Source organism: Amblyomma americanum, chromosome 7 (genome assembly GCF_052857255.1).
Source record: "Amblyomma americanum isolate KBUSLIRL-KWMA chromosome 7, ASM5285725v1, whole genome shotgun sequence".
Taxonomy (NCBI): domain Eukaryota; kingdom Metazoa; phylum Arthropoda; class Arachnida; order Ixodida; family Ixodidae; genus Amblyomma; species Amblyomma americanum.
In genome coordinates this window covers 141,209,603-141,228,684 of record NC_135503.1, presented here as the reverse complement: position 1 = coordinate 141,228,684, position 19,082 = coordinate 141,209,603, and the positions used below count along the sequence as shown (strand labels likewise).

Below are 19,082 nucleotides of genomic sequence, written 5' to 3'. Positions count from 1 at the left end.
CTGGGATTAGAGAAGGGTGCTGTCGCATTAATTAAACGATTAACAACATTCACAAGCCCAATCATGCATGAAAAATATCTTAAAACGAAACAGGAGATTACAAATGTGGGCTACAGGTGGCGTGAGGCTTGCAATAACAGTTCACATTGAGGACGAATGAAAGAAGTTAAACTCAGCTCGTTCGGAAGATCAAAGAAAAGACATCTGCTCACTGAGGCTTGCTTTAAACAATGTCACATGATGTTATCGTGCGTACTTTGTTTTAGCCAACACACGCGGAGCGTCGGTTCTCAGAATGGCACAGAACATCATTCTCGTAACGAAGTCTCTTCGAAGAGGGATTAGAGGCTGAGTGAAATTCACTGCAGTAGAATATAGATACTGTTTCCTTATGTCACGCTTGGCTGAAGTTTTGCTTTCCTCACAACCTTGATGGCATCGCGTAGGCACTCGGCGAGCGTGCACCACGAGTATCGTTCGCTGCACGCCATTTTGTGGAGATTAGTTGGTGGCATGGTGTCGAGGTCGAGGCCGTAGACAGCCAGGCAGATCGGGCTGTCGGCGTCCAGGAACCTTTGCATCATCGGGATTGCCTTGCGGTCCACTTCGTACACGCTCTCGAAAGTGACAAACCCACCGGGAATGTCTCCAAAGGCGGCCCGAACTCCGACGTCCACTTGAACGCGGCTGCTGTTGCAGAAGTCGCCGAGACTCGCCAAGTGCCACGAAGAGCATGGGCCACCGGGCCGCAGCAGCTGCTTCGAGGCCGCGTTCTCCGCCCTGAATACTATGGCTCCGGCGAAAACGGAGAAGCAGCGGGTGAGCACACCTGGTCGCACCAGCGTGAGGGCACGGTGGGAGAGCAGCGACCCGGCTCCCCGTAACGTAAGTCGTGGCACGGCGTCGTACGGTTCAACGGGCGTCGCGTATCCCGCTACGCAGGCGTTGCCAGGCACCGGAATGTGCGTCTCCAGCACGAAGAGTCTCAGTGGCGTAACCATGGCGTCCAGTGCCTCCGCAGGTATCTGTGACGCGGAGTTGACGTCGGTCATTCCATCGAAGGACACACCCAGGGACAGAAACATGCCCGGGTTGGCATGTTCCATGAGGACAAGTGCCGACGTCAGGTAGGGCAGGCCGTCGACCGGAAGGCGCACGCCCAGCAGCGCCAGTCCCAGCATGTGGATCTGCACCAGAGTAGCGTTAATCTTGCGGGCTCGACGCACTGTGAGGGTGGAGAGAAGTGCTTTCCATTCAAAGGACGGCATGAAGGAAGTGACGTTGTAGAGAAGTGCACGCCTCTGGAAGATCCGCCAGCTCTTCTTTGCCATGGAGTCACTGGCGACTGGAACGAGGGAGTCGCCCTTGGAGTCGTAGCGCACGTGGGTGAAGATTATGACGCTACAGACGCCGTCGATGGGGTAGGCGTGCCGCTGTAGCGCGTAAGGACCGAGCGTGCACACCAGCGTTCGTTCGGGTGCGACGCCAAAGGGGCTCTTCCGGCGCAGCTGGGGGCACTCGCTAGCGCTGAGGTGGCACCGGTGAGAAAGCTGCCAGTACGGGTCCGGATGCATGGCGAAGTGGACGGACATGGACAGGAAGAAAAACATGAGGAACGTCGCCGTCCCCATGATGCCCAGGGCGAACCAGGTGTACGCGAAGGCCAATACGAAGGACTTGCCATTGTTTTCGGGAATCTCCGCCTCGCTGCTTGCAGGACTGTCTCCGGTCACTGAAGAGCCTTCTGTGCGATCCTCGCACCAATCCTTCATCTATTCTACCGCAGGTTATCCTAGAAGTGCGCGCGCTCAAGACAGCAGCAGCTTCTTGTTATTCTTCGTCACCTTCTTCTTCTTCACCCCAGGTGTATGGCCCACCTTCTTCTTCACCTTCTTCTTCTTCTCCTTAGTAAGCATGGCACATACCCACGCAGGGGGATTGGCCAAGGTTCAGTGGATAATCCCAATGAGGTATTTGCAGCTACACAGCAAAGTAGGCGATTTGGTATTGCATCTTAAGGTATGAAACAGCGCAACTAACACGAAGGACCCGAAAAAGAAGAATACACGGACACGCGCTGATTAATGTCATGCAAGCACGACTTCCTAATAGCCGCTCCCAGGCACGCCATGGCGATCCCATTCTTGACCAGCTTGGAATGATTGGAGTCAAAATCGAGAAGTGGCTTTTGCGTTCTTAGGGCGTAGCGCCAACAAACATGGTTCCTTTGAAACTTGAAGTTCAAGTCCAAAAACTGCAGGCGGTCCTCAGAAGGCATCTCATAAGTGAACCTTAGTTCAGGCGCCGTGCTTGAAGATACTTTCATGATTCCATTCACCACTTGAGGGCTGGCTTCCGTCGGTAGTGCCACAAGATAGTCATCCACATATCTAAGGATGCTCGAAGTACAATCCTTGAATTCTTTTTCCAGTGCCCTGTCTACTGCTCCTAAGTATATATTGCTCAGAAGATGTGCTACGCTTGAGCCTATGCATATGCCGGACCACTGGACGTATGTTCCACCTCGCCACGCCACCAACGTACTCTGAAGATACACACTTAATAGCTCCAGGAATGAATCTACTGAAATTCCGCATTGCATCACAAACCGACTATCGTCGTTGTCTCCTGTGATACATTCCTTGACATGTTTCATGAGATTTGAATGTGGCAGCGAGTAATATGGATCTTTTATATCGATGCTGAACGCGGATACAACGCCCAGTTCAGTATTGGATAATAGGTTGACAACCTTGACAGAATTTTCCACCGAGAACGAGTCCTTTATGTCCAAAGAAGATAGGTACCTTTTCAGGAATCCTGACACCAAGTACTGCCATGTTCCGTGTTCATTTACTATTGCTCTGAAAGGGACATCTACTTTGGCTTTTCGCGGAGAAAAACACTTCGAGCTGAAGGCCTTTTGTACTACGCAGAGCTTTTTGAAGACCCTCTAAGTTTAGCTCTTGGAGCAGGGCGACTGCCTGTGTTTTGCACTTCTTCGGGCTAACTTGCACTTGCTTGAAGTGTTTAACTGCTGCCTCTGCTTTCCCCCAAATAAGCTATCAGGTGAAACTACAAACTTGCCTTCTTTGTCAGCTAGTATAGCTCGAAAGTTGTTGGCTAGCAGGTGTTCCACTACCTTTCATATAGGTCTATGCCTCCTATGGTCCTTTGAAGTGTCAATTGTATCCACACAGTTGGCGGCGCACCGGAACCAAACTTCTTCACTTGTCGGGAGATAGCTCTCGTAAGAGCTTTTTTTTCTAGCATGCTCAGTCCTGGATCAACTGAGAACTTTGGTCCAAGGCTAAGCAACTTTTCATATTTTTTGTCCAATCTTGCACCTCCAAGCAGCAGGACGTCCCTTTTTTTCGTCCTCTTCTTCTCTTTCTTCGGCAGGGTACGCAGTGTCACTTTACAGATGCATTCAGTAAGCTGTTCAGCCATCGCACTCCAATCTCTGTACACATTCACTTGCCTACTCTTCCCTTCCCTGATGCCGCAATATACCCAGAGGCAGTCCTTGAGATATCTTGCTTGTCTCCAGCATTCCGCAGAAATAATTTTGCACATCCGCCTGAGGTATCCAGAAGAAGATATAAGAAGTGCGCAGATAGTCTGGATGTCCGTAGGGCACAGTGAACTTCGAGCATACGAAGACATAGTCCGGGCTCTATACATGTAGACAGCGATGAGCGGAGTCAGTACGGCGGGATTAGAAAGATCAAGGTTATTAGACATAAAAGAGCCCTGTGTACGAGAAATAACTTGTAGCAACACAGCAAAGTGGGCGAGATGGTATTGCATCATAAGGTACTAAACAGCGCAACTAACACGAAGGACCAGAAAAAGAATACACGGACACGCGCTGACCAACTTCATGCAAGCACGACTTCCTAATAGCCGCTCCCAGGCACGCCATGGTGATCCCATTCTTGACCAGCTTGGAATGATTGGAGTCAAAATCGAGAAGTGGCTTTTGCGTTCTTGGGGCGTAGCGCCAACAAACATGGTTCCTTTGAAACTTGAAATTGAAGTCCAAAAACTGCAGGCGGTCCTCAGAAGGCATCTCATAAGTGAACCTTAGTTCAGGCGCCGTGCTTGAAAATACTTTCATGATGTCCTTCACCACTTGAGGGCTGGCTTCCGTCGGTAGTGCCACATGATAGTCACAGGAGACAACGACGAGAGTTGGTTTGTGATGCAATGCGGAATTTAAGTACATTCATTCCTGGAGCTATTAAGTGTGTATCTGCAGAGTATACGTTGGTGGCGTGGCGAGGTGGCACATACGTCCAGCGGTCCGGCATATGCATAGGCTCAAGCGTTGCACCTGTTCTGAGCAATATATATTTAAGCGCAGTATACAGGGCACTGGAAAAAGAACTAAAGGATTGTACTTCGAGCATCCTTAGATGTGTAGATGACTTTCTTGTGGCACTACCGACGGAAGCCAGCCCTTAAGTTGTGAATGACATCATGAAAGTATTTTCAAGCACGGCGCCTAAACTAAGGTTCACTTATGAGATGCCTTCTGAGGACCGCCTGCAGTTTTTGGACTTGAACTTCAAGTTTCAAAGGAACCATGTTTGTTGGCACTACGCCCCAAGAACGCAAAAGCCACTTCTCGATTTTGACTCCAATCATTCCAAGCTGGTCAAGAATGGGATCGCCATGGCGTGCCTGGGAGCGGCTATTATGAAGTCGTGCTTTGCATGAAGTTGGTCAGCGCGTGTCCGTGTATTCTTCTTTTTCTGGTACTTCGTGTTAGTTGCGCTGTTTTGTAGTTTAAAAGGTATTTGCGCGGATAAAAATAGGCGTGAGAAGACTAAATCAATATAAAAATTGGAACAGTCAAAAGAATTAAAGAAATATGAATCAACAGGAATAGAATCGAGCATTTTTGGACATGCGGCAAAATTTTGTATACAGCTAACAAGGTAATCGATCAGTTGCACGTATGTAATCATGAAGGTAGCCGCAGACACTGCTTAACGGGAATCCCATTGCACTCGCACGGAACGAAAGAATAACTAGAAAAGACAGTGAAAGTCCCAACCACGAAAGAGGGACCTCAAATACTATTTTCTCTGAAATGCGACCCGCCGGCAAGAGAAGAGAAAATGATCTATTGTTTCAACTTGCCCACATGATACACAAAGGTTTGTCGCAGCGAACCCACATTTGCATATGTACAAATTTAAGTGAGGAATTCTGCATCGCAGAAGCGTCATTGACACCTCACAAAGCCTTGATTTACACCACCGGATATACCATGGGAACTTTAAGTGGCTAAAATCTACAGTATTGAGCAATGAATCACTCAGGTTGGCTGAAATATGTTGGAAGCGCTGGAAACGTGAAGTTTCTAATAGAATGACGTGAGGGACGGGATAGATTACAGGAGCGCTGAGAGCTGACCTTGCCAATAAATCAGCCACCTCGGTAAAATAGACGCCCAGATGCCCAGGTACTCAGACAAAGCGGATCTCACGCACTGTGCGTGGAACAAAAAACCTAAGCGAACGATTCAATAAAGATTTTCCCGAATTTTGGAGAGAGACTAGAACTGAAAGGCAGTCTGCAGGAATAAGAACCCGTGCTACATGCCTAGGAAGTTTGAGAAGAACCAAACCAATGGCCAGAAACTGCGAAAAATGTAGGAGTATAATCTGGGATACATAACGGAATAGCTCCAAGCCAGCTCCTGCGAATATATCCCAACCCCCTCCTTCTCACAGCTGCCCGAGGCATTAGTGGAGATAACAGTATGAAGAAAAACATTCCGTAGGTGTTCAGAAAGGAGACCATTTAGGATATTTGCGGGAATATGTTTCGCATGGGACGGGAAAATATGGTCATAATAGAAGACGGGCTCAGCGTGCGTATCTGCAACCTTCAGTGCAGCACTTTCGTCTTCTGGTGTTCACGTCCGTTTGGCAGATGGCGATGGCTGTACCAACGCCGGTGTCCAGGTGGCGCAAAAATGCGCACTATTGGTAAAGCGCCGAACAAAAGTGCTGCACCAGTTCTTCCAAATATGTTTAAAACCAAAATCAAGGAAAGTGAGAACAACAAATAGAAAAAGCGCACGGACCAGAGCATGACAGGCTGCATACGCATGCAGTACTCATGCTAGCGGTAGCTTGACCAAAGCACGTGTATTTGGAGTACAAAGGTGCGACTTCGTACTTCGGCTCGGTCATGGGAGCAAAACAGGATAATAGCGAATGTAAAGAGTCAGACGCTCTTCACACTGGCCAAAACGATGAAACGGTAGCCAGAGAAAGACTACGGAATCCGGAGAGCAGCGAGCGTCCCGATGGCGACAGTCGTAAAGTAGTTTTTAGGTATTTGGGAGACAGTAGGCTTGTCTCCATCAATGTGGCTTGCAGCGTCAGCGTGGGGATAGCATCGCAAGCATTGATACTTGCAGTGGCTGCAGTTAATTTTAATTTATTTGTTACCCATAGGGCTTATTAGGCGACAGCGTAGGAAGACTCCAACCACCAAGTCGTGCAGGTGGGCTCCCCAGTCCTCTGTTCCGGCTCCTTCCGGCATGCAGCGGGACCCCGCCCTCTTCAGCGGTGCTGACGATCATGACGCTGAAGACTGGCTCACATCATACGAGCGAGCACATATAACACATATAACACGTATAGAGTGAGCACATATAACAAGTGGGAAGACACTACTAAATTCAACAACGTCATATTTTACTTGACCGGCGTTGCCTTGGCCTGTGGTTTCGTAACCACGAAGCAGACTTCTTCACATGGACTGCTTTCAAGACGAACCTCACTGAAGTGTTCGGACGTCATGCTGTGCGCAAGCTGCGCGCCGGACACCGCTTGCGCGAGCGCTCTCAGCAGTCGGGTGAGACGTTCATAAGCTACGTTGAAGATGTGGTAAACCTAGGCTCGCGTTAACGACCCGATGGCCGAGCCTGACAAGCTCAAGCATATTCCGAAGGGCATCGGGGATGACGCCTTTCAGATGCTGCTATCGCGAGATCTCCGCACCGTTGCCAAAGTCGTCAGTCTCTGATAGAGCTACAACCAGCTGCGCAAGCAGAGGCCAGCACGTAGCGCCTGTCGAATCACTTGCTGGCCTGTCGGCTGCACCCGACCACTCGCAACTATTGGCGCACATCAAAGATTTGTGCGTGAGGAAAATACACGTCAGCTATCGCTTCTGCCATCCCCCTCCATTCATTCTCCGTACCTGGCGCCCGATCTTCACGCTGCCATCAGCGAACAAGTAGCTGAGGCCCTTCCTCCGGTCCCTCCGCCCGCCCCAGCACAGCCGCCCGCACCTGTCGCTGCACCCCTGACCGACGCTGCCGCCATCGCACCGCCGCGGCCGCCTGACTACCGCCCAACCTATGCTCCACCCCAAGCGTCTGTGTCTCAAGTTCCTCAGGCTCCGAAGCCTTTTTTTCCCTTTTCCGACCTATTCGATATTTTGGCAATCCCTGGCGTACTAGTGGCAATTGACCTTTTTGTTACTCTTGCGTTCTGCCTGGTGATGTGGCTCGGATTTGCCGTCGTCTTGCGGCAATCTCGCAAGTTGCCGCTTACTGGCCTCCTCCCAGTGAATATTCACCGCCAGCCGAGCCGCCACAGAGTCTCCCGCTTTCACCTGATAGCACTACCTCCTCAACCCGGCGCTCACTTTCTCCTCGTCGCCGCTCCCTTTCTCCCATGCGGCGGCGCCCAAATCTTTCGCAAGAGGAAAACTAGACGCCGCAGTTCCTGGGGCAAGAACTGCGCCACCAGCGAAATGTCCAAGGTCTCAATTATCTCCCGCAGATCTGGTTTGTTTATGGTTTATGGGGGTTTAACGTCCCAAAGCGACTCAGGCTATGAGAGACGCCGTAGTGAAGGGCTCCGGAAATTTCGACCACCTGGGGTTCTTTAACGTGCACTGACATCGCACAGTACACGGGCCTCTAGAATTTCGCCTCCATCGAAATTCGACCGCCGCGGCCGGGATCGAACCCGCGTCTTTCGGGCCGGCAGCCGAGCGCCGTAACCACTCAGCCACCCGCAAATCTGATCGCCGTTTCCGTAGAGGGTGTTTCTGTTCTGGTGCTTGTCGACACTGGTGCTGCTGTTTCTGCCATGGCCGCCACCTTTTTCCGCTCCTTGCAAAAAGTGACGACCCCACATTCTTGATTCTCGCTGCGTCCTGCAAGCGCGCAGGCTATTGCGCCGTTAGCGACGTGCACGGCTCGCGTCGTTATTCAGGAGATCCTCTACGTGATAGAATTAATCTATTTGCCAACCTCTTCTCACGAAATCATCTTGGGTTGGATTTCCTGTCGCACCATAACGCAGCCATCGATTGTGCTCGTGCTGAACTCAAGTTCTTTGCGCTCAGCCATTCCTTGTCACCCGATGCCCCTTGTGCTGCTCCTGCCAAGCCTTCGTTGCCGAAGACACTGAACTGCCTGCCTGTTCTTCTGTTCTTGTGCCCATCACTTCTGACCTTGTTCGCGACGGAAACGTACTTTTTACACAATCGCCCCTCTTTCTATGCCACGAGTACCCGCCCACACCTTCTTCTTCGTCACAAATGTTATAGTTCACTAGAACTACTGCCCAGCCTGCACTATTTTGACGACATGGTGTTTTAGCAGATGTTAACATGATGAACATCTCCTCTGTGAGGGACGTCGAGCCCAACAGCAAAGGGTGCTGACATGAACCCAGGAAGCGGCCGCAACTTTCCTTACGGCACCTTTTGCCAAGAAGAGGCCGCACAGACTGCACAAACATTATTCAACCTGCCCTGAATACGTACAGTCTTTGTAAAAACTATAGAGCACAAGAGGTTTGCTTCCAAGTAGGGTAGCGGAGATCTTAAGCATATTTGACAGTCCTAAGCTTGGAAGGTTTAAGGGCTTCAGTTCCTCCCACCTTCGTGAGATTATGTTTCCTGAGCATGCAAGAGGAGCCGCGCAGCATGCAAGGCTCAGGAGCCGACACCTCGGGCTGTATACTTTTGATAAAGACTGCACCTCATTTACACTTCTCAAAGGTTTATGCATACTTTGTGTATATTGGTTGAATGCTTTCGGTTTCGTTAATGGTCTCCTAATAGATCTCTAATATGCACTTCACAACGTTAAAAACTTCAATATTAACACGGTGGCGTTGAACACCCCGTTCCGCTGAAAATCCGGTGTCGACACTGTCAGCGAAAAATCACGGCCATGGCGGTGGTAGTTGGTCTCCAGAGAGCAACCTAGTAGGCAGGTGAGCTTCATAGCCACGTGACCTGGCGACGTCATCACAACCTGCCCAGCAGACAGTGAGCAAACTGCCGACCGTGGAAGGTGGCAGTTAAATTTATGATTGGTCACTCGCTGAGAGCAGCTTTGGACGCACAACGTCCACCGCAGGGAACATCTGCCATCGCAGGGCAGTGGCGCATCGCTTAACCACTGCACTACTGCGCCAGGAAAGGTATGAGGACTCCCAGGGATCTATAATGTAAATAAGGTAAAGTAGAGAACGGCCTTCGCATACATGGAAATTAGCCCATTACGCTAGCGCGTCATAACCTTAAGGCCGAGCTAAGTGTCGCCTCCAATTTGTTCTACATTATTCCTGAAATAGCCTCAACAGCTGTGCTGCCTGACACTGACGCAAACTAAGCCTGAATGGCGTAGTTTTTTACGTTTATTACAAGAATGGTCATTTAGGGTAGAACTACATGTGTTGGAAATGCGAAGTTAGAGTGCTGGTATCTATTTCAATATTCAACACTGGATTCTAAGCACTGCGAAAACACTTGCCGACTGTGCGGCATGTTTGTGCGCTTATGTGCTCTTGACTAAGATTGGTTGAATATTATGTTTTCTACGTGAAATTTATCTTGGGACTGTACTCCTTCAGGGATTGAATCTTTTACTTTCATTCACCGAAGAAAATTTGTCTTTCTCAAGCCGCCACGAAAATTACTTTTCAAGAAGAGTATATGGGTGTGATTAGTGCCCTACATTGCATTTTTTTCTGAGATTTTGTAGAACTGACGCCATCGGATCTGTAAGCTTGTCTGTCCTTTTAAATCAAGCTCACACGGCAACTCTGGACCAGTTACAAATCGTCAATGCAGGATAACTATTACCTAGAAAAAGGTTCGAGTATAATAAGCTTTAATTTGAAGAAGTGAAAGGGAAATACTCAGCCGACGATTGGTAGACTTGAGTACGCCCTGAATAAATTCCTATCCGCCACATATGTGAAGTCTATTTATGTCAATGTTTGGAAAGATATTTTTTTCATCCACGTCATTATTAGCCGGGTTTCGTTCTCTGTAATGTTCATAGCAGGGCTGTTTTATCTTCTAAACCTATCAAATGACACGCCCATGGCGATGTGGGACAAATGCGTCACCTCCATGCCTCCAATCACCCCTTTCATGCTCCCCGTACGAATCTCTTCATAGTTATTTATGTACCTAAAATGATACCAATTCTTAACTTCAAACCTCGAAAATCGACCGCTGTGCGCAGGCGATTCGCCGTGGCGAACTAAAGAGACGAAGATTTTAAGATATTGACGCATATTTCATTGCATCAAGTAGATTACTCCGCTAGAATGAGAATTGAATGCTTTTTCATTTCATTTTCCTAATTTTTAAAAATCCAAATTCGAGTCTATGCCACAAAATTATCCAATTACTCCATTCCTTGCTCATGAGTGTGTATCAGCAATGCACCCTGGAAAATCCCCCGCCGTGGGCATGTGCCATTAAGCCTGAGGTAATCATCATCATCAGCTGCAAACGCACGCGCCGCTCTCACAGAAGAACAAGGAAGACATCGGGTTGACCAGCGTTCTGTTGGCTTTCTGTCTTACATTGACCGGCGGAACGATTCTCTTCACAAGAAAGCTGTTGTCGCCTGCTCCCTCCCGACCATTCATCCTATGGGGCCATGGAGCCTGCGGAGCAAGCTGCGACGACGAAACACAAGTCGAAGAAGACGTCGCGCCGTTCTCACAAGAGACACGGCACCCCTTCGTCCACGTCATCGCGTCTGTCCACAGCCGACGAAGAAAGTTCTCAGGCGAAGCCCACACCAGGAGGCATTCGCGACGCGACCGTCTCGTCGACCTCAGCAATCTCCGCTCAGCTTTTCCCCGCACCTGTCATGACAGCAGCGGCGGAAACACGTAAGCTGAAGCTTTCGGCTGATCCAGCGTCCTGATAGGAACAGCAGACTCTAGCCTAAAACGAAACTTTCTCTCGCAGCCATTCCCGACGCCGATGCAGCCGTCCCATCGGCCTCAGCAGCCTCCGTTCAGCTCTCCGCGACGCCTGACGGGACACCTGCGACTAAAACACGTAAGGTGCACCTTTGGTTATCGAGCGTCCTCACTGAAACAGCAGCGGTTGGGCACCAGTAACAAAAAAAATTGGCGGTGGTTTAGCTTTGGTTAAACCTTGAGTGACACGATAGCTATAGCTGTTGTTGTTCCCCTCACAAATGGCGCATACCCATAAGGGGGATTGGCCATAACCAGGCGGTGACTATTTAAATTGCAGATTGCAGGTGGCAAGCGTGGGATGACCTAATAAAAATTGTGTAACTCAGTTTCCGTAGCAGTGGAGGCTGCAGGAGGTTAGGGCGACCTAACAAAGTGAAAATTAGGTAAGGGAATCTGTAAAAAAAAAAAGAGATATTGAGAGAGAAAGTAGGAATTGCAAAAAGTAGTTACCCACATACGAAAGCTTATGATGGTATGGGCAGTACGAAAGCTTATGATGGTAGACGTTTTGATTCTAGGAGATAATTTTGAACGGCAGAGCAAACATTCCCATTGGTATGGCCAAGCATAGAAGCGCCAAGGGACAGAACCACCGCAGAAGACAGACGCAAATTGAGATTCTGCATTGAGACCTCTAATAGTCGCCTCCGGATCGATCAGTAGCGAGGACAAAAGAGAACAAAGTGCTCTATTGTTTCCGGCTCAGCACAATACGGACGCCATGGGGAGATCGCCAGGCCAGGCCTGTAGAGGTAACAATTTAGTTGCGGCACCCGGCAACGAAGACGCGTGAAGGAAACTTCAAGTTTGCGCCATCGCCATGCTGTGCTTCTCCAAGGGAACAGGAGGTGTTGGAAGTCGTCCAATGAAGCAAGCGCTGATGCGCCAAATTCTTTCATTACAGTGTACATTCGAAATCGTGCCGCCGTGATGTAAGCAGTTGTTGGAAGGGGGTCAACAATCGGTCCACTCAGGGTTGCCTTCGCTAGAGCATCAGCTGATTCATTTAATAGAAGACCCCTGGGCCCGGAAACCCAAATAAATCGAATTGATTTGATATGTTGAGGGATCAGGAATTTTAGTTTCTAAAAGAGCTACGATTCAGTGCACGCAGACAGGGAAGTGCATAAGGATAAAGATAAAGAGTCCGTAAGTATTATTACCGCTCATAAAGAAATGAGTACCTTGCGCAGAGCCAGAACCACTGCTAGAAACTCAGCCAGATAGAAACTCAATTCGTCCTTCACTCTTCTTTGGGAAAACCGAATCGAATACGAATCGAATAATGAAGGAACCGAATGCAATACGAAGATTTTAACGAATATTCGCTACTTGTGCGAATATTCAATGAGCAATCCTGAGGAACAGCGACGCGCTGCCCTCGCGGTTATAGCCGTATCTTTTAAAACAGGCAACATCCATCTCGGTCGGGGGGTCCGCAGCACAAAGTGTATTAACTTTTACACTGAAATGTTTATGCGCATAGAAAAAGTACCTTTTACTCTTGATAACGGAAGATAATAAACTAGCACAACATCTACGTGCATGAGGTGGAAGAGGGCTTACGTATTAGGCTTCGCCTCCGAGGTCAGACATTAAGGCTGGGTTTGCTGAACCTATCTGGGCACTGCTGCGTCGTCCAATCTCTGAGGCCATCTTTGAGGATTACGAGCACCGCCACGCGAATTGACCGCACCGCGGAGCTGAACCCTCCATCCCGAGCATACCGATCGCGGCAACATGATAATGCGGCGTGTATGGTCCCTGTATTCGCAGCAGTCACCCGAGAAAAATACAGCTGGCCTTACTCGACCTTCGCTCCAATTATTCGAAATGTATTCGAAAACTTGAGGATATATTTGATTAGTTTCGAATAATCGAATACGAGGATATTCGATTCGGTATTCGAAATTTCTGAATATTCGCCCACCTTTCCAACTGAAAGCTAAACTATGTCGATCCGCTATTTATACCCCGTTTGTCTTTTCGTTCGTCCTTCGTGCCGTTTTTGTTGCGCTGTGAGATATGTAAATATATGCGTCAAAGTCGGGCCACTTGGTCCCAAGATTCGTGCAATATTTGTGGGCCAACCGTTTGCCGCAGAATGTTCCGGTTGGCGTCATCCCATTGAGCGTGTTCTGCAACATAAACTGACTATTTTAGTTAGAACCAAGCTAGCGGCAGGGATTCGAATTGGCGACATAGGTACTCCCAATTGCACGTCTTTACGAATCTTCATATGCACATTGCGGCTCAACCGTTTGTCACAGAGTGTTTGGGATGGTGGCACACGATTATAACCGGCGACCTATGTTAGGTGTGTTAACGCACGATGTTTGATCGCCGCCTCAGCGTCGGTTCATTTTTTTTTGCGATGTGATGACCCCCATAATGCGCAGGTCCACACGGGACGGAGAGGCAAAGAGACACCGTATGGCTCAGTTTAAACAAACCGGTATATTCAATAATTACACATGATTAAAATTATACATCAGAGGCTGGGGCGTCCGAGCTTACGTGCCGACGACTTCATGGGGGCGATGGAGTGGCTCCGGAGTTGGGCTCGAGCGGTTGCTGGCAGAAGCTGCACGCCGTCGGGCTTCGGCGCTGAAGGCCCACTTGGCGAACGATGTCGTCCTGAGCGTTTATGCAGTAGAATTTCAATAGTCGTCCGTTTCTTCGAGGATGGTTCACAAACCCTTCCTCTAGTGTCGTTCGGCTTGGAAGATGAACAGGAGGCGAGCTTGTAGATGATGACAGCAGAGCATAATTTTACAACATACATATACAGAGAGTTAAACTGGAAAAAGCAGAACTGAATTTACAAAAGAACAAACTTTGCACTACTTTACTCATCGACCGGGCAGGATAGTGCCTAAGTAGCATCACATTACATGCTAAGCATGGAGCCCCAGCTCAGACTGGACTGCATCCGTTTACATGTGCTTTTAAGCACTTGATTAACAAAGGACTAAGGGCGGTCATTTCCAGTGGCCCGCCCAAAGCATCAATTCTCCAATCCAAAATAACATGCGAGATGGGGACAACCCCTGGGGTTGGGCTTAGCCTCGACCCCAGAGTCTGTTAACAATACAAACTAAATAAACAACAAAAACGCCACCACTCTCTCTCAAGTGAGAGTATACACAGGCTCTCTCTTCGGAGCTAATTCGCTAGCGCCTGTCTTTCCACATTCTTGGCGAGTACTGCCTGTCCGCCATGACAGGTGTCCGTCACGGCCCTTCTGGGAATGCGCTTTTGTTCACGAGGCACGGCGGGAAGCTGTGGGTGCCTTCCCGGCGATAGCCCACGTCGAAAGGGGAAGGAGGGAAAGAATGTTGTCTTCGCGGTAGCGCATAGCGTCGGCTGTGGTACGGCGCGCTCTGGCCCGCTGACAGCTCCCTTGTCCTGGAATGTGCCCGGGAGGGCCGCACCTGGAACGGCCACGCAAATTGGGGAGGATAAAGCCTGTTTCCCCGCGGCGGCGGCGGCGGGTCCGGTTGTTCTGGTCGTCACTCAAAGAGCATGGCTGGGTAATTGATAATGCCGCTGTCACGGCGGCGGGTCCCTTCGTTCTGGTCGTCACTCAAAGTGCATGGCTGGGTAATTGATGATGCCGCTGTCATCTGGGTCTCCGTCTACGCCGCGCCGTGGAACGCGGAACCTCGCAGCACACACAAGGAATGTCACACTCGCTCACCCTCCAGAAGAATGTTCTCCGAACATTTGAGTCCCTGCAACTCCCCTTGTCTTTCTGAATCGCCTCGCACAGTGCGTCCGACAAAACACTTTTCGCTGCACTCAACACCACTGCACAACACCATATGCCTCCGCTGTCAATACTGGCGTCTCCAGGGGCAGCACTGATCTTCTTTTACAGATAAACATGAAACTCAGCACCCAAGCCTCTCCTTTCTAGTCCAAACTGGACGAAATAAATTTACCACAGTTACAAAGGAGCTCCCACTTCTAGCACGATCACGGCACAGACAAAAATATAGATAACGAAAGGAAGTAGGGCAGGTTCTGCATGCGCTCCGCATGCTCTCCTGTGAAGGTGTTACTTAATGACAGAAAGGTTTAACTACCAACTCCGATAACTTAACACATAAGCACATCGCAATGTTATGAGCTGCGGCATTACACAATTCTAACCAGTTCACAACTCCGCTCTGTTTACGCCATTAGTCCGACTTAGCTTTCCGATTTCGCAGCGGATATCGGCCTTCATGAGTCATACTAAGTAAGTCTGTGCCCCTTTGTCTGCTTTGGGACTCGCGAGGGCTCGTGGCAGGAGCCTCTCCTGGCGTTATCTGCGCGGCAACCTCGCGCGCTTCTTCTTCTAGCAATGCATGAAGTAAATCCGGTGGCATTCCGGCCGTCACCTCGGGCGCCTGCCGAATAAATGCAGGAGAGGGCGTTTCTTGCGAACTATCTGCGCGCTCCGCTTCACTTCTGTCCCCATCAAAATCCGCGCTTTCCCTTTCCTCATTTCGTGAATACTGAACCGGTGCCGACTTGAGGCGATTTGCGTGTATCCTTATCAAACGCCGGTTCACGTCTCGGACTCTGAAGTTTACCGGAGAAAGCTTCTCGACAACCTCGCACGGTCCTCTCCACTTCGTCTGGAACTTACGAGCTAGCCCAATCTGCCTTTGGCTGTTTTCAATGTACACGCTGTCCCCCACATCAACCGGCGCGTCTCGAGCACTGCGATCGTGCACCTCCTTCCTGCGCTTCGCCGCTTTCTTTAAGGACTCCTTTGCGATGTCCCTCGCCACTTGCAAGCGCGATTCTAGCTCAACCTTATAGTCGTCCAGTGAAGCGTATGGGACACGACGGGGGCCCTCTGGCACTTCACTAGGCTGGTCCGGGTCTCGGCCGTAGAGAAGAAAGAATGGCGATTCGCCCGTGCTCTCGTGTGCTGCGGAATTGTAGGCAAACATTGCATACGGGAGCCACAAGTCCCAGTCCCGCTGGTCGCGCGAAACAAAATGCGACAGGAACCCGGCCACGGTTTGGTTCAGTCGCTCCACCGCGCCGTTGCAAGCCGGATGGTACGGTGTTGTCTGCTTCTCAGCGATCTTAAGCAGCTCGCAAACTCTCCTCATTAGCTGCGACACGAAGTTCGTTCCCCGATCTGTCAAGAGTTGCCTCGGGGGTCCATGTCGGAGCACGATCTGTTCGACAAATGCTCTTGCAACCGTGTCTGCCTTCTGATCTGGGAGTGCTACCGCTTCCGCGTATTTTGAAAGGTGATCGACAAATACTAAAATGTACTTGTTTCCGGAAGTGGTCGTGGGCAAGGGGCCCATTATGTCCATACCTGTCCGCTCGAAGGGAGCCGAAACCTCAGGGAACGGCTGAATTGGAGCTGGTCTTCGTCCCTTGGGTGTTTTTCTTTCGAGACAGGAATGACACTTCGCACAGTAGTCTCTAACATCCTGTCGCATGCTACTCCAAAAGTACAAACGCTCCACACGCCTGCGTGTCTTCGCTACGCCAAAATGACCGGCGCATGGCGCATCGTGAAACGCGCGAAGAACCCTTTCTGTCCACGACCGAGGTATGACGACTCTCTCCCAAGCGGTTTTCTCTGGTCTCCCTTTCCTGGTTGGCCTCGTGCGCCGACACAGGGTGCCGTCTTTGCCAATGAAATAACCTAGCTGTTCGGGGTGAGACGGTGCGCCCTCTAAGCTTTCGATTATTCGCTTCAGGTCAGGATCTTTGCACTGCTCTGTGCGTAATTCGGCGGGGTCGACTACGGGGACAAACTCATCTATAGCTGCCACGGCAGCTGTGCAGCTGAGTGCATCAGCATTCAGATGTGTCTTTCCTGACTTGTGCTCAACTTCAAAGCAGTATTCCTGCAGGTGTAGATTCCATCTAGCGAGTCGCGAGCTAGGGCACCTGACACTCATCACCCATTTCAGAGGATGGCAGTCTGTGACCAGCTTGAATTTGCGGCCGTAAAGGTAGCATCTGAAGTGCTTTACTGCCCAGACAACGGCGAGGCACTCCCTTTCCGTAGCTCCGTACTTTTGCTCTGTGGGGCTCAGCTGTCGGCTAGCAAAAGCAACGGGATGTTCTTTGCCCTCGATAACCTGAGATAGCACGGCACCAACTGCGAACTTTGACGCATCTGTGGCCATAACGAAGGGCAAACTAAAATCCGGGTGGCGCAACAGCGGTGCACTCATTAGCTTCCTTTTCAGGGCCCCAAAAGCATTCTCCGCGTTTTCGTCCCAGCGAAAGGCGACATTTTTGGCTGTTAAGGCGGTGAGCGGCTTAGCGAGCTTGGCGAACTCCTCTATGTGCCTTCGGTAGTAACCGATCAGGCCGAGAAACTGCCGGACCTGGCGGACGCTAGTCGGGGATGGAAAATCCGAGACACACCTTAGTTTCTCAGGGTCCGGTCGCACGCCGTCAGCTGAAACAACGTGCCCGAGGTATTTCACCTCGTTTTTGAGGAATTGGCACTTAGAGGGCTTCAGCTTGAGACCCGCTCCTCTTAGTCGCACCAAACCCTGCTCAATATCGCGCAAATGGTTCTCAAAACTGTCACTGTATGTGATAATGTCATCCATATACACGAAGCACAGCCTCCCCAGAAGACCTGCCAGGATAACATCAGCGGTTCTCTGCCAGACAGCAGGGCTGTTGGCCAGACCCATCGGCATTTTTTTCCATTCATAGTGCCCTGAGGGCGTGTTGAATGCCGTTTTCTCGGCATCTGCCGGATCCATTGCTATCTGCCAGAATCCCGCCGCCATGTCCACTACCGTGAAGTACTTGGCAGAGCCCAGCTGAGAAAGCGTCTCCTGTATATTGGGGATGGGGTATGGATCGATGCGAGTTACGGCATTTAGTTTGCGGTAGTCCACTACCAATCGATACGAGCCATCTGGCTTTTCCACCAATAGTGCTGGTGCTCCCCAGGGTGACTTTGAGTGTTCGACAATGCCGCGATCAATCAGGTCCTGCACCTGCCGCTCCATCTCCTCACGTTGGGAGTAAGGAATCCTGTACGCACGCTGGTAAACGGGCGATGAAGTGCCGGTTTCTATCCTGTGCTTTATAACGCCACAGCAGCCCAAATCCAGGTTGGACGCGGCGAATACCTCCGAGTAGTCGTTCAGCAAACCAGCCAGAGCCTCCCTCTCCCTGGATTTTACGTGAGAAAGATCGAACGACACCTTTGGAGCAGCCGAAGGACTAGCATGCTCTACAGTTGCGAGTACCGTATCGGTGGGCTCACGTTGCTCTATCGCAGAGGTGAAGAAAGCCAATGTTTTGTTCTTGGGAAGGCTCAGTGGCTGCTGGCTACAGTTAACCACCCGTAGGGGCACTCTGTGGGCGTCATTAACTGTCACGAGGCACGCGGCTGCCTTCAGGCCATTGCTGAGAGAGTCGACCGGCTCAAGCACTCCCACGGCGCCGCTCTCTACATCTGAAGGCACAAACGCGTACAAAATGTGCTCCGACCAAGGAAGGACGACCGCCTCCTCGACCAGCCGGACGGCAACCCGCGAATATACCTTCTCCAATGATCCCACTGTTTGACGGGTGTCAATATCGGTAATGCGATTCTCAGCCCCTCTCCTGTTCAAAAACGGAACTTTTGAGCCGCCCGCATTAACCTCTTCCTCAGAGAATGAGACTACTACCTTCCCTTTTCTCAAAAAATCCTGCCCTAATATACCTGACACTCCGTTTGGCAGAGACACCGTGTCCGGGCATACGTAGCAGGGGTGCTCCGATGCAATTCCGCCGAGAGAGAAGTGTAACCGGTAGAGTCCA

At 50.3% G+C, this 19,082-nt stretch overlaps 1 protein-coding gene across 1 annotated transcript in view; it reads left to right on the top strand.

Annotated features, from left to right (window-relative positions):
- The first annotated feature begins 10,889 nt into the window (after positions 1-10,889).
- The window catches only part of LOC144098112 (uncharacterized), a 59,039-nt gene continuing 50,846 nt past the window's right edge, over positions 10,890-19,082 (top strand). The window contains exons 1-2 of the mRNA XM_077630659.1: positions 10,890-11,186; positions 11,266-11,358. Coding sequence (XP_077486785.1) covers positions 10,949-11,186; positions 11,266-11,358 — 331 coding nt within the window. The 5' untranslated portion in view covers positions 10,890-10,948. The remainder of the gene's footprint in view (positions 11,187-11,265; positions 11,359-19,082) is intronic.